A 23447-nucleotide genomic window follows, 5' to 3' on the forward strand; every position below is an offset into this window, starting at 1 on the left:
GTCCCTTCATCTTCTTGGCTACTCCAGCGAGCAAGCAGTGGCGATCTGCTCGACTGCTCTTCATCTTCTTAGTTCTTTGTTCTTGTTTCTTTATTTTTTGTTTCCTCTGCGGCAAGAGCATCAGCCGCCTGTTGCTACAAAGCGCATCTGCAGAGCCACAGAGGCATGTAGTTCTGACTTTCTAGAAGGTTTCCTTGCTTTCAAAATAAGACTATTCCCATTATCTACTAAACAAAAACTCCAACGTCCATCAAAGAATTATGTGTAATTTGCTCCATTGGGATCGCTGTTAGAAAAGGTAGGAAGAAAACGAATTAAAACTATGCTCTATTCTTCTCATCTTTGTAGTGAAAACTATCTCGATTCTCAACCAAAAGCATAGCTTGCTGCTGAACCACATAAACCTCCTCTTGTGCTTGGGTGGTTTTTGGCATTTTTATAGCTTTGTATAGCTTTGCCAATAGTTCTCTCGGACATAGTTTCGTTGTGTAGCTTTGCGAATTTTCAGGTGATATCAACACTAATTTTGTGTTTAGTTGAGCCATTAATACTGCTCTCTATGCTGTTACTTTTATTTACTGTTTCAAGTTTGAGATTCAAGTGTCTGACAGCAACAGGATCTGAAATTCACGAGAAAGCAATTAGCTTGAACTGAGATGTGACTATGTTATTTGCTTTCCCTCCCATTCCATTTTACCCAAGGTAGGTATCTTAGTGGATGCAGAAGCTAAGCTGAGGTTGAGGGAGGTTCTCTTATCATTGCAGGCTTTCACCAAAGTGAATAAATTTGTTTAAGATTAAAAAAAAAAAAAAAAAAAATCCAACTCCTGCATAGATGTAGCAGTTTCCAAATTGGTAGCCGACTCCAGCAGAGATGTAGCAGGCCTACACCTTACCCTACCACTTAGTTCCCGCCAAGAGGTATAGGGTTTGGGCAGGGAAGCAGTGGTGCTACAATTCACCTAGTTGGTGCCCCTCAGCCTTCGGGACCAGTCTACAAAAATCCCCGTCCAATCACTACTCCTAGGCCAGTAGCACTTGCAACAGCAGCACAAGAGCAAAGATATGTGACTTGTTTCGTTAGCAAGAAACCTAGGCACATGGCTCATGTGTGTCCATAAAAAGGGAACCAGCCTGCTGTACCTTATAGGCCGACTTAATACCCCCAGGAAGGTAAGGTAGTCAGTTTGACAGGGACAGAGATGGACAAGAGTCATGATGTAGTAATATCTACACTGTCTATTTCTTCAGTTCCAACATTTGTTTTGTTTGAAACTGGAGCATCACACTCATTCATTGCATCATCATTTGAGAGGTGTGCCTCTTTACTACCTAGAAAATTGAGTCATGAGGTGGTCAGTATACCTCTTTGCTTCTGTTCCTACCATCCCTTCCCTCCTACCCCATGGGCCTGTGGACAAGAGTCATGATGTAGTAATATCTACACTGTCTATTTCTTCAGTTCCAACATTTGTTTTGTTTGAAACTGGAGCATCACACTCATTCATTGCATCATCATTTGAGAGGTGTGCCTCTTTACTACCTAGAAAATTGAGTCATGAGGTGGTCAGTATACCTCTTTGCTTCTGTTCCTACCATCCCTTCCCTCCTACCCCATGGGCCTGTGGGACCCCAGCTGCCATGACTAATTTGATGATTACCCCCACCCAAAAAAAAAAAAAAAAAATTATCTAGCTTCACATGTTACTAGCTGCCCAAAACATGCTTGGATCACCTTTGCGGCAGGGGAAGTAGTTAGTTTACTTGTGTTTTTTGGTCACTAAACTAAAATCACATTTTCATTTGATATGCAAAAATTTATTTTACCTGAGAAAACAATATCTACATTTGATATGCAAAAGATTATTTTACATGAGAAAATAATATCCTAAGATCTAAACATCTAATTTATGTTCTTAGGGGAAAATTTTAAATTTACATTAAAATTTTGCATTCTCCATGCATGCAATGATGTAACCAAACATATTCTAAAGGAAATCCAAACTTGAAAATTTGATCTTTGAAAACTATTATAAATAAAATCTACATCATATATTCAATAAGTACAACAACATTTGCAGAAAATTTCCTCCTCTTTTAAGTCATTGGAAGATTTTCATTAAACCCACTGCATAAATAAAAAGAATGTATTTGTAGTTACAAGCAACTCAAATAAAAATAAGTATTAAAAATCATGCTCAAAACTTGTAATGATATAAATTAATCGGAAGAACATAAATATAAATCATACTAGAGGGTGCTTTATTTTTGGTCGTATATATAAAAATAAATACCATTACAGGAAATACTTCTACAAAGACTAGCTAGAAATAACAAGAAACCACATATGTCTATTTGATGATGTTGGTGTGGATGACTGAATTTTTTTGAGTTAACAACCACCACTATGTGCTAGTTCTTAGTTGAAGTTTAATAACTTGTAATTCAATCTCTACTTTCTTGTTAGGAAATTTGCTCAGACATGTTAATAGAATTCAAATTTCTTCACACAAACTAATAAAGCCAACCATGATTCTAGACTTTTTCTCCCATACAATAAGAATTAGCCATGATCACCCAATTTGATAAACTCTAGATTTTTAGGATCAATTATGTCATAAATTTGCTTGTCTTAATGTATAGGTATTGATGTAGACCATGCTTTTGAGTAGGGTTGTTTTTGTATTTTAACTTTTTTTTTTAATTTCTTTTATTTACTAATTGATTAAAATTATCATGCAACTGATAGAAAAATGGTTTTTCTAGCTTTAGTGTTGTTGGATGTCCGAACATAAAACATAGGTGTCCAAAAAGTTTAGTTTGCTCCCCCCAAAAATTTTTTAAAAAAAATCTTATATGAGTTTTATGTGGGTTAACTAATAAGCAACTATTATAACAAAAAAAAAGGTTATGTCTAGGTTAGTTTATGCATCATTAGATACAATTTAAACGTATGATAGAACATTAATTTTGATTCTATAATGCTTTCAAATTTTTTTTTTTTTTTTTTATTATTTTTTATAATGATTTATGAAACGACAATCACCAGATAAGGTTGAAGAGAATAAGAAAGAAAATTTACGTTCCCATGCACCCACCTCCCGGATTCTTTGATTGACATTTCTTTGACATCATTAGATATTTGCATGTCAAATCATTATACGTTAGAATTCCTCTTATGACTCATATTTGTTTATCAATAAAAGAAATTAAAAAAATCATCATTATAAAGTTTCTTTAAAATGTTAAATTTTTTCCTTTGGTTTTTAATTTTATGCTCTCATTCATTAATATTTTTTATTCTTGCTGGTAAAAAATTAAAATCCTTCATTGATGACGTAGAATTATGGATGGAGAATATGATATATTCAACAAATCAAAAGATGCATTAAAAAAAGAAAAGAAAAAAGAAGAATCTTTATCTAGGTTAGTTTATGCATCATTTTGAATTCATCCTCAATGTAATCTTTACACATAATTTAAATAAATTAAAAAATTTCAAATTTTTTTGTATGAAGATTTAATTTAATTTTTATTAAAAATGATTTACGAAGCAACAGTCAATGGAAAAGGTAGAATAGAATGAAAAGGGACCTTTCCTTCAAACCCACCTGCCTGTGTGTGTGACGGACATGTCTCTAACATTATTACATCTGTACATGTCAAATTAATCATATATATTAGTCATATTAGTTTTTCAAGAAAAGAAAAAAGGAAAAAAATCATATCACCATGGCATAGTCCATTTAAAATGTTAATTTTTTTTTCTCTTGTTTAATTTTATGTTTCATTAATTAACATCCTTCATTTTTTTGGTTCAAAATTAAATTAATCTTTTATTGACAACGTGGACTCATAGATGACAAGGAAAACTATAGAATACTGGGAGAAAGGTTCCTGGAAAAGTCAGATGCAACTTCCATTGAACACTTACTTAGAAATAGGGATGAGCATAAAAGCCAATTAGACAAGTTAAGTCTCCTTTGTCATTGTTCTTCATTCTTTCACCTGTTCTGTCCAACTCTTAGAGTTTCAGAGGTTTCTGGTTCCTATTCAATTGATTCACATCACAATCATGGGAAAGAAGGAAGCTCCCTCCCCCCCCCAAAGAAAGGGGCAGATCAAGAAGAGGATGTTTTCTCGGTTGATCAGCTCTATCATCACAATTCTAGACCCTTTCTGTGTGGAGTCCCCGGGAAGAGACAAGGTAGCAACTCCATTACTACGTTAAGCCAGCTCTCCACAATCTCACCTGCAAATATTCATCTTCGGTGAAGTTGCAGAATGTCAAGTAATAGATTTGGGAATGGTATTTCATGTTGTACCTATCATCTTCTTAATTTTTTTAATTTTTTTTGGTTATTGTGGGGTCCAAAAACTCACATTTATCATCTATATAAAAGATCATACAGTAATCAAGCAAGCGATTGTTTGGTACCTAGATCATATTGTAGAGGTGATGACCATGAATGTAAAATGATGATGATGTTGAGAGCTTTGTGCTTATACGTTTAATTTTAAAAGGTGCTGATACACATACTGATACTATTTAGTTGGTGTTAGAGATACTCTTCATTAGTTATCCATCCTTCAAACCACATAAACAGACACAGTGGGCTATGCTGTTTGACTCGGTGACGGGTGGTGTTGCTTGCATATACTCTTTACCATTATTTTCTAATTTCTTTTTCAGTTCTTACGGTAGTAGTTGCAGAGTTTAGACCCGTGACATTTTAGAACCTCTATGGCTTTCAGAGTCTCTTTATGTGTTTATCTTGGAACCAGGTGAAAGATCTTTCAATCTAATATTATTCAACAAAAGGTTCTTGAGCAACGAGGAGGACTTGCGTTTGGATGTCACTTGTGGCCCTTGTCAAGCTCAGAATGAGATGTGTTTTTAGATAACTGCACATCTACAACCTATGTTCCAACATAGCAGCACATCTAGTTACTCTTTCAGCCATTGTTGCTCTTTATGTTTTACATTTATTCTCTACAGCCCTTATCTTAAGATTGCATTATTATCCCATGAGTTTTCTTCAACCTCCGTATAGTTCCACCTCTTCTTCTTCCTCCTCTACCTTTAGTTTAACCCCTGTTACACTTTCCAAGAATCTTAAGGTTGAACTCCTTTATGAAATCAACTATGTCTTTGACCAAGAAAAACTACCTTATGCAAATCATATCCATCCTACTAATTTCCCTCTTTTAAATCCCTAGCCTGTACCTTCACCTCTGCTCCAAGTGCATACATTCTTCATCTTCAGTAAAACTTTAGCAACTCAAATAATGGAATTGGGATTAATATTTCAAGTTGTTTGCTCAATCTAATCTTTCTTTTAAATATTTTGGACTAAAAAATGTTATATTTATCACTCATGATTATATAAATTGGCATCAGTTTTTGTTCTTATTTTTTGACTTTTTTGCTTAATATGTTTGACATATAATATCAAAGTATTTTTATTTGAAAGAGAAAAAAAAATAAAAATCTCATAATCTATAGTGGATTTTGGTACCACCAAAAAAAAAAAAAAAAAAAAAAAGTGAAGAAAAGAAAAGAACAAAAATGCAAGTGTTCATATGACCTGAAACACTAGGACAGGAAAGTCATTATTCTAACATGTAAGAAAAACATATCTATTCTCATTTATTTTTCTCTTTTAAATTCCCTAACTAAACTTTTTTATTTTTTATTTTTAAGAACTAAACTTGCATTTTTAACTCAAATAAAAAAAAAAATTCACACCCATTTAAAAATATTGCAATTGTTTTTTGGATCTGAAGTTCATCCGGGCCACAAGACCTTAGGGAGCTTTAATATAATTAATATAGAAAGGGTCTTCACCCCTGATCCCGAGGGGATTCAAACTCTGACCGCCTATGTGGAAGCGTTGGTCTTTTGCCATCTGAGCCACCCCTGGGGTTAAAATATTGCAAATTTATTTACATGTACTCACATACCAAAACATATTTTTATTTCTTAATCTATTCCAAATAGTAATTACCAAATAAAATTTTACTTTGGATCAACATGGATTTTTACAATTAATTTCTTTTACTTGATAAAAAATAAGGATGAAAACTCAAACAAGCCAGGAATTAGATGAATTTATTAGTATAAAATAAATAAAATTGGCTTTACAAAATTTGAACTTGTCTCCTAGAATGTTACCAAAGGCATTACGAATTACCCTCTAAACAATCTCCAATGGGATTTTAGTTGCAGCAGCCGCTGCTAGCTGCTGCTAAAGGTGTTGATTCCGCCACGTTATCAAAAAGTGATAGAACGATTGAGAATTAAATAGCAGGGGTTACTTGTAAATACTATTGTTTATTTCTACATTTTTAGGGTTTAATGTTTATTAATTTACAAAATCAGACTCCCTGATTTACCCAACTCCCAAACAAAATCAGACACTCTTTCATCCAAAGACTACAAACCTGGATCTAGTACCTGCTGAGTGTGCGGGAATCCTCATAGGTTGATTCAGATGGATGTGTTGCAGGCAGTGCTTCCACGTTGGCGAAGGAAATTGCTTTATTAAGTACCACTAATGATGAATCTTTTTGCGTCCCTTGGTGGAGAGATTCTTAGTTTCCACTTTCTATTGCCGGTTGGTGTTAGATCACTTTCAGCTTAAGATAACTATTAATATTTAATGATTTATGAAAGAAAATTGTTGCATGTAATTTGATTGGTAAGAACAACTTATGATTTTAAAAATCAGACCTCTCAACGGTTTAGAAAATGCACGAGAAATGGAAGAAAGCCCAGTTGTTTCTTGAGTGAATATGAACATGCCAATCGCAAAACCCGAACGTGATCAATTAGAATCTTCTCCTCAAAATTGTTCTAAGCTAGCTTAGGAAGATCATTGTGAATCGAATGCATTGCTTGATCAAATGAGGATTGTGAAAGATGTCTAAGTTATCGAGAGGGACTTGATGGCCATTGCTGAAAACTTCACCGCCCTTTTCTCTTCTCTCTATCACCGGATTGCTTTGGTATCTTGGAAGTTTGGTCCCAAGTCACAGGGATCTGAGCAGGCAATATGAAACTGGGGATTTAGGAGTTGGGTAAACTAGGGTTTTTTTTTTTTTTTTGTAAATTATCAAACTTTCAATCCTTAAGATGTAAAAATAAAAAAATAGTATTTACAAGTAAACTCTTGTCATTTAATTCTCAATTGTTCGATCATATTTTGATTATGTGGCACGATAAACGCTGCTAGCTGCTGCAAATAAAAATATGGGGATTGCTCTCCTCTGTTCATTTTTTATGTGATTATAAGCATTGCACTAAATTTTATTTTTTTATTATTATTTTTTTTGTCTTAACCAATGAATTTATTCAAAAGCAAACCGGGAAAAGGTCATGGCATCTAATTACATAGGTCTTAGAGCCATGCAATGGGTTGGAGCTAAGTTGTTGAGCTGGAAACCAACAAGCTTTCCAGGCTAGAGTATCAACCACATTATTGGCTTTTCTAGGGATGAAAAAGTAATTACATATCATCATTCGGTTTGCCAAGTAATTTTGGACAATATGTACTTTGGAGCTAGACAGCATTAAGTGATAGGCTGTGGATGCACTCTATAAACAATTTGAAGAGTCTACGTTTATTAGTCATAAATTGACCTCATTGAGGCCTTCTCCAACAGCGAAAAGGAGGCCTAGGTACGTATTGCTATGGCCTCTTCTTAGACTACAAATGGAAAGCACGTGGGCTCTGAGTGAGTTAAGGTTCACGCTATCTCTAAAGATAAAGCTCGAACAACCGAGGTCTCCTTCTCCAGTACAAGAGGCATCACAACAAATTTGCGTCCTATTTGCCATAAGAATTTGTAGGGCCTCAAATATAAGAAAATAAACATTTTCTTGGTAAGAGAGTGAGTGTTGAGTATGGAATGCAACAAGATTGCGGGAACATTTAAGTTGGAGGTTAGTTTACATTGCTATGCTTTACAAAAGATGAGACTATTGTCTAAGGAAGTGTGAGATTATAAATTTGACTCCTTATACCTTTGGGACCAGTCACATGAGGTAATTAATATTCTTTATTGTTTTTGGCTTTCCGGTTTGACCCAAATGACCTTTTTTTTTTTAAAGAAAAATTACGTAGCACCTACATAATAAATTTTTTTTTTGTACATTGCATAATAATTGTTAAATTGTCAAAATGTTGGGATATGACAGATCCCTTTTGCAGTTGATAGGATTTATTGATAATTTTTTTTTTTTTGAAATTTTTTCTACTTTAAGTTGGAGGATAGTTGGTTTCAGTCTCTTTGAACCTCTTAGAGGAATTCCACATGGTCGTCTAGTGTTTAGTTTTTCTTGGTAAAGCTTTGAGTGTTCGAATGTGTATTATTATCATGAAAGGATTGCCAAGACACTTCAAAGTAATTAGGTAATCAAAATGAGAAAGAGATTGGGAAGTAACCCATTTGTGGTAGATTTATTAAATTGAAATATCAACTATGTTTTTAATTTTAAATATCTTTTAGGCTTTTGGTGGGCAACAAATAAATTTACCATATAATTATACCAAATTATTTAAATTTCATACCGTATGTATTAGTGACATGTTATATACGTAGTATTTTCTTATTCCTTAAAACCAAAAGGAATTAGATGAAAAGTGAAGTGAAATTTATTAATCAAAATTTGAAATAATGACGTTGACTTCGTTATATTGTCCATTCCGTTTCCTTTCGTCCCTCCCTTCGGCTACCCAGAGGAAGTTTAAGGAAAATAAAAACGCAATTGGGGATATACCAAACATCAAAGGTGGAGTACTTGAAAAGAAAAAAGAAGCTCATTATATTGAACTCCGAATCAAGTCAGGGAGAAGTAATACAAGTAGCGATGTCCACACAAAGAAAAAGGTCTTCGATGCTTTTTGCCTTCTGAAATTCCTACTTTGTTGGGCTGGTCAAACTAACAAACCAAAGCCTCCAACCAGAGTAATCTCAATTTAAGAACAAGGCACAAATAACCAGACTTGTTTGTGTGTGAGAATTGCAATTGAATGGACTCAAAAGCACAAACATGGCATTTGAACACCAGCAGCGACCCCTTTTGCATTTGTGCAATTTGAAGTGGTGCAAGTGGTTGCACCACTAGCCAATGTAGATTTCAAGTTGATATCAACAAGCTTTACCTCTTTGCATGGTACATCTTGACTACATGAGATGAAAATTGCATCCTTGGTGGCAGATGTACCCCTGGTGTTCTTGAAATGAATGTTTGTGGGCTTCACACGGGAAGGCTGTGCATTTGGTAAGGACAATTAATATACACCATTAGTATTGTTAGAGACTTTTTATAAAATCAATAATTACTAGTCCTCAAGAAAAAAAGCTAAAGGAGTCAAGATTTTCTCCTGTGACCCAATCGACCTACCTCACTCCCTTCTATTAACCACAAAAGGGGATGGTTATACAATTACACCCATTCCAACATAGCAAAGAGAGCTCACCCACAACTAAACTTGGTAGTCATATTGCATTAGATGTCTATATGTATTAATTCAACGAAAGAAAGAACGCTTTTAATGAAGTGGAATTGTCTATCAAGAGATTGTTAGGACGATTGCAGTCATCTGAATATTATTTTATGGATGTGACACTATCTTTTATGAGATTATTGAACTTACCTTGGTGAATTCACATACCAAACATATTTTTATTTCTTAATTTATTCTAAATAGTAATTATCAAATAAACTTTTACTTTGGATCAACATGCATTTTTACTATTAATTTCTTTTACTTGATAAAAAATATGGATTAAAACTCAAACGAGCCATGAATTAGATGAATTTATTAGTATAAAATAAGTAAAAATAGCTTTACAAAATTTGAACTTGTCTCCTAGAACGTTACCCAAGGCATTACGAATTACCCTTTGAATAATCTCCAATGTATGGGTTTTAAGTTGCAGCAACCTCTGCTGGCTGCTCCCAAAGGTGTTGATCGTGCCACGTAATTAAAATGTGATAGAATGGTTGAGAATTAAACAGCGGGGGTTTATTCGTGAATACTATCTTTATTTATACATTTTAAGGGTTTAAAGTTTATCAATTTAATAAATCAGACCCCTCATTTACCCAACTCATCAGAAACTCTCATCCAAATACTACAAACCTGGATTTGGTACCTGTTGAGTGTACGGGAATCCTCACAGGTTGATTCGGAAGGAAGTGTTGCAGGCAGTGCTTCCACAACAACGCCAAGGAAATTGCTTTATTAAGTACCATTAAAGATGAATCTTTTTGCGCCCCCTTGTGGAGAGATTCTTAGTTTCCCCTTTCTATTGTTGGTTGGTGTTAGATCGCTTGCAACTTAAGATAACTATTAATATTTAATGATTTTTTTTTTTTTTTTTTGGTGAAAATCCTTTCATTCTAGAAAACTAGAAAAAGACTCAGAAGGCAGGACAAGAAATACCCCATCTTCTGGAGAGGAAATAGGCCAAAAGGTCTGCCTAGAAATGGCCAAGGCCCTCAGAGCAAGAGAATGAGCACATTCATTCGCATCTCTTGAAATAAAAAGGAACCTACAAGAAGTAAAACTGTCTTTCAAAGACAATAAATCTTCAAGTACGGTAGCAGCTGTCAATTGGGGTGGATCAATATTGATGCCGGCCAGATATTGCTGAAGGGCTAGACAGTCAGTATAGATGTTAACCTTAATCCATCGATTTCCTTAGCCCAGCACATAGCCTCCCTAATTGCTAATGCTTCACCAGCGAATATAGTTTGCAATGAACAGGGTGTAGAACATGCTGCTCTTAGTTCGCCCATGTTCCAAACTCCAAAACCAGCACCTCCTACCCCCGATTCTGGACATCCTGTAGTATCACAGTAAATAGAGCACATTTCCAAATCTTGAGTTGGTTCTATAGCTTCCTGGTTAGTGTTCAAGCAATTCTATGAAGCTCCTCCATTGCAAGTCCAGAATTCATGGAAGGCCTTCTCCGCTTTGACTACAACTTCCAACTGTGTCTTCTTTTCTCCATTAAATTGTAGATCATTTCTGTGTAACCAAAGGTGCCAGCATACAAAGGAGAATTGACATAAGATTTCTTTACTGTGCTGCTTAGATGTAAAATGAAGAGTTCCAAGCCTCCAGTATTCATGGGAGTGATATTTCAGTTTTTGTTTGTAATAGAAACTCCAGACCACTACCCACCTAGACTGCTCTAGAGAAGTGGTTTGAAACAATACATGGCTGCATGTTTCCTCTACTTGACCGCACCATTTGCATAATGGTTCCACCTTGATCTGCCTTCTCCAGAGATTTTCTGCTGAAGCAATACCTTCTGCACAGACTCTCCACATGAAATTCCGAATTTTAGGCAACGTGTTGCATTTCCAAAGTCTCTTCCATTCCCCCTTCTTGATACTCTCCCACCTGTGTCTCCTTGAGGATGAAAGCAAATTGTTGCATGTAATTTGATTGGTAAGAACAACTTATGATTTTCAAAATCAGACCTCTCAACGGTTTAGAAAATGCACAGGAAATGGAAGAAAGCCCAATGGTTTCTTGTGTGAATATGAAAACCCAAATCGCGGAACCTAACGTGATCAATTAGAATCTTCTCCTCAAAATTGTTCTAAAGCTCAGGAAGATCGTTGTGAATCGAATGAGTCGCCTGATCATCAAATGGGGATTCTGAAAGATGTCTAAGTTATTGAGAGGGACTTGATGGCCATTGCTGAAACCTTCACCGCCCTTTTCTCTTCTCTCTATTGCCGGACTGCTCTGGTTTCTTGGAATCCTAGTCCCAAGTCACATGGATTTGAGAGGCAATATGAAACTGGGGATTTGGGAGTCAGGTAAATGAGGGGTCTACTTTAGTAAATTAGCAAACATTGAATCCTAAAATGCAAAAATATTATTTACAAGTAAACACTTGTCATTTAATTCTCAATTGTTCGACCATAATTTGATTATGTGGCACGATCAACGCTGCTGGCTGCTGCAAATAAAAATATGAGAATCGCTCTCCACTGTTCATTTTTTATGCGATTAAAAGAATTGCACCAAAAAAACAGCTTTTTCTTTTGGTTAACCTATGAATTTATTCAAAAGCAAACCAGGCAATGGTCAAGGCATCCTAATTACATAGGTCTTAGAGCCATGTAGTGGATTGGAGCTAAGTTGTTGAGCCATAAACCAACAAGCTTTCGAGGCTAGAGTATCTATCACATTATTGGCTTTTCTAGGGATGAAAAAGTAATTACATATCATCATTCGGTTTGCCAAGTAATTTGAACATCATGTACTCTAGAGACAACATTAAGTTGTATGGTTTGGATGCACTCTATTAACAATTTGAAGAGTCTACTATTATCAGTCATAAGTTGACCTCATCGAGGCCTTCTCCAACAGCGAAAAGGATGCCTAGGTGTATTGCTATGGCCTCGTCTTAGACTACAAATGGAAAGCACATGGGCTCTGAGTGGGTTAAGTTTCGCACTATCTCTAAAGATAAAGCACGAACTACCTAGGTCTCCTTCTCCAGTACTAGAGGCATCACAACACATCTGTGTCCTATTTGCCATAAGAATTTGTAGGGGCCTCAAACATAAGAAAATAAACATTTTCTTGGTAAGAGAATGAGTGTTGAGTATGGAATGCAACAAGATTACGTGAACGTTAAAGTTGGAGGTTAGTTTGCATTGCTATGCTTTACAAAACGTGGGACTTTTTTTTCTTTCCACTAAAAGGATCATAATATTAAGTGAAGAAGAAATATAAAAAATACATCAATTATTACCTTATAAGGAACCAACCTCCCTTACCCACAACAACGGTTGCCCCCAATATACCCTTCCTCACTGGTTCCTACTCAGATTAGAAAACCACTAACTCATAAAACGAAGCCTAGGACGTCTAGAGGCATCCACATCAAGTTCATTAAGGATTGAAGCTGACCAAGGAATGTTAATATCAGAAGTTCCTGTCCTAGTTGCCGAATTTGCCAAAAAATCTGCCACTGTATTATTTTCACGATAGCAATGTGAAATCTTCCAATCTATAGTCAGCAAATATTCTTGTAACTCTCTCCATGTATGAAAGATATACCAAGGTATTTTCTTATGCTGTATTAAGGTCAACATAGCTTTTGAATCACTTTCCACCCATAGCTTTGTAATTTGTAAATGCCTTGCCCAACGTAATCCATGAATGAAAGTTTCCAATTTAGCCTCAAAGTTGGTTTTAACATCTAAAAAAATAATGAAATTGAAAACCACCGCAACAACTTCATTTCGAAATACTCCTCCACCGCCAGACCTTCTTGGATTGCCTAAACAAGACCCATCAATATTTAGTCTAACCCATCCTGCAGCTGGAGGACACCAAAAAATATCTTGTGGTGGAGCAGCACTAAAGACAAAGAAGTGAAAGCTCAGTCTTCTTGCATCCGAAAAAATGGTACGAGTTACTTTTCTCCCATCCATTTTAAAGCCAAATTGTACTAAGTCTGAAAAAATTAAACTCACCACCTCATCAGTCCTGAAATTTAAATTTTCAAACTGGATTTGATTGCAGACCATTGAAAGAAAGTATAAAAGCAAACAACATCCACTAATCCAAGCAGTATGTAAAGGAGACTGTGAAGCCCGGTGTTTCCAAGCCTTGACGACTCTATCATCGAATCTTTTACTGGTCCACTATAACCAAACTTTGCTGCAAAAGCTTATCCACATCCACGTGAAAATGAGCAGTGAAGAAAGAGATGTCCTATGTCCTCTAAAGCTTTACCACATAAATTACAACGAGAGGCCAACATAATCCCTTTCCGAGTCAACAAGGCATCAACAGGTAGCCTATCATGAAAAAGTCTCCAATAGCAAGTTTTCTAGGCTACAAAGAAGTCTTCCAAATACCTTTAGCCCATTACAGTTGTTCTCTTTTTCTACGATAGAGATCCCATGCCGATCGGAAACTAAACTCTCCCCCCCCCACCGAACCTTGCCAATGACAAACATCAACAAAACTAGCACAAGAAACATGATATAACAAAATAGGAGAGATTACCTCTTGAAATTTGGCATTGTCCATTGGCGAAAATCTCCACTCCCCTTGCTGTAAGCAATCTGCAACAATCAATTTCAAATGACTCTCTAGATCTAGAGTATTACCAACATAGTCTGCAATGGTAAAATTCCCCAACCATCTGTCAAACCAGAAATTTATATTCTGACCATCTCCAATTGACCACCGTTCATGAGCTTGAACAAAACCCCAAACCTTCCTCAATCCCAACATCAAAGATGACTGCTGCCCATAAATCTTTAAATTTCCCCTTTTTGTCCACCATCTTCCCCTTTAAAAAGTGAGCAAAACCAAAGTGTTTATGTTTAATTATCCAAGCCAACTTGCATAATGATGCAAAATTGACATCTCTTAATCTTCGAATACCCAAACCACCCTCACATTTTGGAGTACATAGTTTTGCTTAAGACACTGTAACCTTCTTCACAGCCTCTATACTCCATGTCAAAATGAAGTTACGCATCCAAGCCTCTGATTGAGAAATAAGAGAGCTAGGCCACCAGTACACTGAAAAATTACGAATCGGCATGCTAAAAATAATTAAACGTACCAACTCCTATCTACCTGCCAAAAATAACAACTTTCTACACCACCCTTGTAGCCAATTCTTAATCTTGTCTAAAACTGGGCAGCAATCGACACGAGTAACTCTTCCTTTAAAAATATCTACCCCCAGATATCGAGTAGAAAAGAGAGCAATTGGGATATTTAATATGTCCACAATTTTCTGTTTCCGAATAGGAGGCACACGTTCAAGAAAAAGCTTACTCTTCTCCAAACTGATATGTTGACCCGAAAATTCTTGATACTTCGATAAGAAAATTTTCAAAGCTTTAACATAACATAAAAAAGCATTTGAAAAAATAAAAATATCATCAGCATACATCAGTACGGAAGGAACTTCTACTCCCTTGAGACCTGGCAAAACTCTCAATCTACCAGCAACTATCAAATAATGAAGGCCCCTGCATAGTACCTCTTCTACAAGAAGAAAAAGAAGAGGAGATAAAGGGTCCCCTTGCCAAAACCCTTTCTCAACTCCAAAGAATCAAATTGGTCCCCCATTCAATAAAACTAAGATTCTAGTAGACTGTAGCATCTCATGAATCCAACCAACCCATCTATTTGAAAATCCAAAAGCCTTCAAGACCAAGAATAAAAACTCCCATGTTAGAGTATCATAAGCCTTCATAATATCAATCTTAATTCCCATTCCTCCCCCTCTAACAGAAGAATGTAAAATATTTGTAAGTTCAGAAGCTACAACAATATTTTCAGAAATCATCTTACCTTTCTGGAAAGCTCCTTGCTCCTCATAAATAAGCTTAGGCAAAAGAGGACTTAGCCGAGAAGCCATCACTACAACAAAAAGGGCATATAACCGCGGAATTTTCCGTAGTAAAATGTACCGAAATCCGTAGTAATAGCTTATAGCTACGGATTACATGCGGTTTATTATCTGTCGCAACAGGCTCCGTCGCAACGCGGTGGCTACACATAAACTCTGCATGTACAAGGTTGTCCATAGCTATGGTTTTTTAGTTCCAGGTATTTCTGTAGCTATATATATAGCTACGGATTGTTAGTTACAGATGTTTCCACATCCAACTTCTAGCTACACATATTGAAGCGATGGATATTTTTGTGGTTATATATCATCTAGCTGCGGAAAAAATAACTGCGGATGTTTCCGCGACTACCCTATAGCTACGAAAAAATATAACCGTGGATATTTTCGCATCTAACTTCTAGCTACACATATTGTAACAACAGATAATTCCATGGTTATAAATCCTCTATCTCTGGAAAGTATAACTACATATGTTACCGCGGCTACCCTATAGCTACGAAAACTATAATCGGGATATTCTGCGCTAACTTCTAACTACACATATTGTAGCGCCAGATGTTTCCATGGCTATATATCTTTTAGCTGCGGATGTTTTTGCATCTCACTTTTTGGTATACACATTGTAGCGACTGATATTTCCATGGCTAATCTATAGCTACGATATATTAACTAGGAATGTTTCTGCTATAATGCTTTAGGTGTGGAAATTTATTTGTAGGTATTTCATCCACAATGAAGATGTGGCTACTATTTTATTCTACAAATGTATTCACGGGTCATCTATTGAATATACATCGTTGCAACAAATATATAGAAACAAAATATATATTTACTGAATTCGTATTATCCAAATCCATACACATCAATTAAAAATAAAAAGAAAGTTATTTGTCATCCAATTGACTCAAACTAGAATAATTGCAAATTAAAACTTAATTTTAGATAACGGGTCTGTGCTAAAGTTCCAAGTGTACTTGAAAAAAAAAAAACACTAGAATCAACTAGTCGATCCAAGCCTCTGTGCTTTATGTTATGTGGAACTCTGCAGTGCTTGAATCAACTTCTTAATAAATTATCCTGCAATCAATATAAAATTAAATAAATAAATAACAATTAACAATATTATAACAAATTTCATAAAGCCCATAGCTTAGAGTATCACATTACCTTCATGAGAACAAGATGCATCATTGCTCCTAGAAAAGTGATTTCCTTCATGACTATTAAATTGATTAAGCTCCTATCACAGAGATATAGTATTTGCAAAATTAATAACAAGAAGAATCATAAAACTTAGGAATAGAATAAGCTTTAGAGATTGATAAAATTTTAGTAACATTACCTATTCCTCAGTTGAAAAATCTTCTATCTGACAATCTGGATTTGATTGCTTAACAATCGAGAAAATCTTGGTGACTTGAGTTTCTAACATATTAACTTTATTTTTCAGGAAAGCAACTCAGGATCATCTTCTCTTCTGTTTTCCTTAGAGGCAAGCCTAGCTCCCAATCCTAGCCCTTGAATGCGTCTACGTTTATCTTTCTTTAACACCTGAGAAAAGATGTCGGTGTCCCAATTATTACTCTCACCATTACCTTGAGAGGCATCAATTTCTCGCTTTCTTTTCCTTGATTTTTTCCTGCAATTAACATATAAAATATACATATCATACATATTTATTATGCTTAATTTTATTTGGAAACAAAAAAGTAGCTGACTGGTATTTTGATTAAAAAATAAATAAAAAATAAAGGAAAACATACAATTGTTTTTTGTGCAATCTCATCAATTGGACGTCCATCTCGCATGTTCATGAGTGATTACAAACCGACCGGTCTAGTTGTACTCCAGTTTCTTTCAACTGTTTTAACATTATAAATATCATAGTTAAATATTTGATACTATAACATTTATAAATATATAAAATGTAAGAGTTCTATAGTTAGCGTTTTCAAATATTACCTTTTCATGGTGAATTCGTGCAAAACTCTTCGACTGCAGTATGTGGTGCAATCAAACACATACAAAAACAAGCACGGTACTACTTACCATGACAAATGAAATAAATGAAAATGAAAAGTGGGTGCAATCGGACACATATACCAATGATTAGAAATAGAAAACATTGAGGATATGTATGGTTGAAACTCCATGAAATGAAACACAAACAAAAAGCAAAACAAAAAGTGACCATTTTACCTTAAATATCACCGTATTTAAGAAAGTGTGTAAATGCAAATAAATGGTCTTGGAAAGTGAGCAATGTAGTGAATTTTGTCGAGATTCAATGGGATTAAGAATATATTATACATACATCTCCATGTTCTCTCGAAAAGAATATAATAAAGGCAAAGTAAAGACAGGAAAACAATATTATATTTATACATATTAAAAAAACCTATTCCTTTTGTGGGTTTTACCCAAACCTCGGATTAAACCCCCTTTTGGAACAAGCATGAAGATAGGATTTAAGTAGAGACACGGACAGAGACAAAGAGAGAGAGAGAGGGCTGAGACGCGAGTGTGCAAATTGTGAGACGAGGGAGGGGGAAGGGGGTTGTTCTCTTTCTCTTCTTCGTCTCACTCTCTCACCTTTGGAAGTCACAATCACGACCTCCCCCATTTCCAACCTTTCTTGGTAGCAAGAATAATTAGAAAAAAAATCTAGAACACATTGTTTCTTTTTAATACATGTAGAGAGAGATCAATTTACCGAAAAAACAATGCAAAAAGGGATCAAAAGAAAGCACCTCAGACTGATCTTGCTGCTCTGTCCACATCAAACCTATGTTTCCCGAACTATTGTTTACTTGTCTCATTGCGCCATTCTATTCCTCGAGCGTGCAGTTTTATTTTAGTATAAAGTTAAAAAACTCAATGTTGCTACATTTTTAATTACCACACCAATATGTTTCTCATATTACTAGAATTCCTAATTTTAGTGTTGTTTCTATAGTTATTATTATTTTTTTATTTAATTGTTGTGGTTTAAATATTATAATCTAAAATATCTTAAATTACAACAATACATAACTTTAATAATATTTCTAAAGTTAGAGGGAATATGTTTACTACGATTTTTAACCGCATGTTTTCGCAATTAAAAAGAAATTGTTACTACATTTTTAAATAAGACAGCTATTATATAAATTGTATTACTACAATTCCAAATTGCAGTTATATTTTAGTAGCCAAAAAAGTTGACATTGTTACACTTTTAATTCGTAGTAATAAGTTCCATATATTACTACACTTTTAGTTGTGTTTTGTTTCGTAGTTCGGTGTCTTTTTATTACTATGGTTTTGAATATCGTAGTTAAAAATATTTTAAATTACTACAATACATAATTGTAGTTGTATTTTAGTAGCCAAAAAAGTTGACATTGTTACACTTTTAATTCCATAGTAATAAGTTTCATATATTACTACATTCTTTAGTTTTAGTTTTGTTTCCGTAGTTCCAGTGTCTTTTTATTACTATGGTTTTGAATATCGTAGTTAAAAATATTTTAAATTACTATAGTAGATAACTGTAGTTATATTTTTGCAATTAAAGGTAATATATTAATGCGGTTTTGAATACTGTAGTAAAAGGTTGTTCATATTACTACACTTTTTAGTTATAATTTTACAAGCACATCTATAAATATATTTGTTAGTGCAGGTGCTCCATGTTGCAACAATAATTATTTAATATTACTACACATGGAAACACTGTAGTTAGAAGAGACTAGTAGCTTCGGTTAAAAAAAGTGTAGTTAATTATCTGTAGCTATAAGGGGTTTTTGTTGTAGTGCATTATCTTTGACATGCTTTGCAAAAAAAAATTCCCTATACATAGAGGCCAAGATTTGTCCAGTGTAGTTGCATTCTCCACCTTGGGAACTAAAGTGAGGAAACAATTATTTACCCCTTTTGGAAGTTTTCCTTTTAGAAAGAAGGATTAAACTGCAGCCCCAAAATCGGCAGAAACAGTATCCCAACATTTGCAAAAAAAACTTCCCGGAAAGCCATCTGGTCCTAGAGAAATGTTAGGATCTAGGTCCCATACCACTCCTTTGATCTCCTCATTAGAGGGTAAACCTTCAAGTAATAAACAATCATCATCCATCAGCACTTTTGGAATCACAGACAACAACTCTGGGTGACCCAAGTAGGAACTAGTTTTATGATAGTTTTCAAAGTAAGTCACCACATAATCCTGCAGTTCAACCGAACTTGATGTCCAAGTGTCATCCATTCTTTGCAAAGATTTAATACAATTTTATTCCTTCTAAGTTTAGTAGATAGAGGGAAAAATTTTGAATTCCTATCTCCCTCCCTCAACCACCTGACCTTTGCTTTCTGCCGAAGAAAAGAGCCCAGATGATCCATTGCTTGTACAAGTTTTGACTTCAAGGAAGCCTCTTGATCAAAATATTCATTTTAAGACGTTGCTTAACATTCATTTTTGTAAAAGATGAGACTATTGTCTTAGGAAGTGTGAGATTATAAATTTGACTCCTTATACCTTTGAGACCAGTCACATGAGGTGATTAATATTCTTTTTTGCTTTTGGCTTTCTGGTTTGACCCAAATGATTTTTCTTTTAAAAAAAGAAACAATTATGTAGCTTATCTACATAATAAAAAAACTTTTGTACACTACAAAATAATGGTAAAATTAACTAAATATTGGGATATGACAGATCCCTTTTGCAGTTGATAGGATTTATTAATATATTTTCTATTTTAAGTTGGAGGATATTTGGTTTCGGCTTCTTTGAACCTCTATTTCACATGGTTATCTAGTGTTTAGTTTGTCTTGGTAAAGCTTTGAGTGTTCAATTGTGTATTATTATCACGAAAGGATTGTCGAGGCACCTCAAAGTAATTAGGTAATCAAAATGACAAAGGGATTGAGAAGTAACCCAATTGTGGTAGAGTTATTAAAATTGAAATATCAACTATGTTTTTAATTTTAAATATCTTTCAAGATTTTGGTGGGCAACAAATAGAATTACCATATAATTGTAACAAATTATTTAAATTTCATACCGTATGTATTCAAAAGGAATGACATGTTACATATGTTGTCTTTTCTTATTCCTTAAACTCAAAAGGAATTAGGTGACAAGTGAAGTGATATTTATTAATCAAATTTTGAAATAATCACGATGACTTCGTTATATTGTCCCTTCCCTTTCCTTTAGTCCCTTCCTTCTGGCTACTAGAGGAAGTTTAAGGAAAAGAAAAATGCAATTGGTGATAACCAATCATCAAAACTGGAGTACTTGAAAAGAAAAAAGAAGCTCATTTTATTGAACTCCGAATCAAGTCAGAGAGAAGTAATACAAGTAGCAATGTCCACACAAAGAAAAAGGTTTTCGTTGCATTTTGCCTTTTGAAATTCCTACTTTGTTGGGCTGGTCAAACTAACAAACCAAAGCCTCCAACCAGAGTAATCTCAATTTAAGAACAAGGCACAAATAACCAGACTTGTTTGTGTGTGAGAATTGCAATTGAATGGGCTCAAAAGCACGAAGCTGGCATTTGAACACCAGAAGCAACCCCTTTTGCATTTGTGCAATTTGAAGTGGTTGCACCACTAGCCAATGTAGATTTCAAGTTGATATCAACAAGCTCTACCTTTTCGCATGGTACATCTTGACTACATGAGATGAAAACTGCATCCTTGGTGGCAGATGTACCCCTGATGTTCTTGAAATGAATGTCTGTGAGCTTCACACGGGAAGGCTGTGCATTGGGTAAGGACAATATACAGCATTAGTAATGTTAAGAGACTTCTTATAAAATCAATAATTACTAGTCCTCAAGGAAAAAAAAAAAAAAAACTCAAGGAGTCAAGATTTTCTTCTGTGACCCAATCGACCTACCTCCCTCCCTTCTATTAACCACAAAAGGGGATGGTTATACAACTACATCCATTCCAACCTAGCAAAGAGAGCTCACCCACAACTAAACTTGGTATTCTTATTGCATTGGAAGTGTATTTGTATTAATTCAATGAAAAAAAGAATAGTTTTATGAAGTGGAATTGTCTATCGAGAGATTGTTAGGAAGACTGCAGTCATCTCAGTATTATTTTATGGATGTGACACTATCTTTAATGAGCTTATTGAACTTACCTTGGTGTCGCATTTATTCTTATCACAATATTGTTGGGTGACGATGATGGGATTTTGTACATTTGTCATGACAATATCCTCAAATATAACGTCAGAAACGGTGTTCTCTGGTGATGCTGGCCATGTTTTGATCCGAACACCATTATCAGTCTCAGTTAAGCTGCAGTTCTGCACCCTCAAACCCTTCACTTCCTTTTCATTTGGATTCTTTCCAAGGCTTCCCAAGCTACAAAACAATGACCACAATTTGCTTAAGTTCAATTAAAGCATGGTTCATCTTCCCCCTTTACATGAGTCAAGCTTGTCATAAACCTGAGCCTAACCATCATAGTCTTAACCTAAACCTAGCCGACCCATCCTAGGGCCGAGCATATGGGCAACCTGATCATTCTTTTTTTCCTGCTCTACTCCCCCCAAAGAAACAAAGAGGAGGGGGCACGGACGGCTCCACCGCTTCCTGGACTTTGCCCAAACGAAGAAGCGGCTCGTTGCTCATCTATATAGAGGGGGCTTTTCTTCATCTAGCCCATGTGGCCCAATAGTAGTAACATGGTTAAGGGGGCTTGGGCTGGTTGAGTTTTCTTAGCACCCCCGAATTATATTAGATCAGTTTTCTATACTAATTACTTGGGAGATTTATTGAAGTATTTAAGCATGATTAACAGTAATTACCTGATGCCATGACCTGGTCCACAAATGACATTGGAGACAACAATGTTGGAAGTACCCGCTCCAATGGACACGCAATCGTCACCCGTTCCAATTTCACTATTAGTAACAGTGATGCCGGATGAGTCGCCAATGTGCACACCATCAGTATTTCGGCTTGTTTTAGGGGCTTGGATTTTAACATCATGGACTGTAAAGTCACTGCTTTGGCCAATAACTACGTGAAAAGCCTTACTGTTAATCAGAGTTATGTCGCTTAATGATCCACCAGTGATTGAAGTAAGGTGCAAGCTCTGCAACCAAAGTGAAAGTTAAGAAAGGGAAATAAATATTATTTTCCATTGATTTTCATGTACAAAAGAACTACTCACTGTTGGGGCCATCTTGCAATCTGCATTCGAAGTATGAACACAACTTTTGGGCCAAGTGGCTTCTCCTTGACCGTCCAAGGATCCGGTTCCAACCCCAGTGATATTCAACTCGCTCAGGCCTTTAAAGGTGATCCATGCTTCACTAGATTCCATGGTTGATGGAGCTATTAATTTTCCGTTTATCTCAACACGAGGAGATTTCTTGTTTCCGCAAGGACCACCAAATGTTATTGAAGTAAGAGAATAGTCTCCTTTCGGGACCACAAGGGTAGCTGGCTCTATAGATTTACATGCAGCAGCCCACGCATCAACAAAGGCCTTATTGTTATCTGTTTTTCCATCACCACTTCCTCCATACTTGGTGACATCAAACACTGTACCTTGTGCATCATTTCCAGATGTTGGTGCTAATGCTGGTGTTGAAGCATTTCCTGTTGGTGATGGCGCTGTTGATGGAGTTGTTGACGGAGCGGGAGTTTCAGCATCTGAGGTATTATTTCCATCAGTTGATTTTAGAAGCCGAAACTCAAAAATTCTAGCTTCAGCCTCCCATAGAAGGAAACCTAATATACAGATTAACATAAGATGTCGGGCGTGAGCCCATTATCAATTCTCCAATAAAATTCAATTATTTGAGCTTAAAGAAATTGAAACAACAAGTCACCAAATGAGATGGGATCAAGTAGAACCTTAGACCTCGTTGGGCAAGAGGCTCAACCGATCCCACTCAATAGATTTCTGGTAGACCTGATTCAAGTTGTGATGCATTTTGGGGGATCTGATATTTATACCCTGAATTTTCAACCTAAGTTGGGCAAAACTATTTTAGCCACGAATTTTTTGGTAGAAATTTGTAT

General features: G+C 35.4%; 1 protein-coding gene across 1 annotated transcript; it reads right to left on the bottom strand.

Moving 5' to 3' along the window:
- Positions 1-20933: 20933 nt before the first annotated feature.
- Positions 20934-23193, bottom strand: LOC149023311 (exopolygalacturonase-like; the record flags this gene model as incomplete). The annotated part of the gene is made up of 4 exons (XM_089142730.1): positions 20934-21158; positions 21551-21776; positions 22223-22512; positions 22591-23193. Coding segments are annotated over 4 exons (1344 nt in total), but the record flags the coding sequence as incomplete, so codon positions are not given.
- Between the last annotated feature and the right edge of the window lie 254 nt (positions 23194-23447).

This window comes from Hakea prostrata, chromosome 2 (genome assembly GCF_041222555.1).
Source record: "Hakea prostrata isolate BN-2017 chromosome 2, UWA_Hpros_2, whole genome shotgun sequence".
NCBI lineage: Eukaryota > Viridiplantae > Streptophyta > Magnoliopsida > Proteales > Proteaceae > Hakea > Hakea prostrata.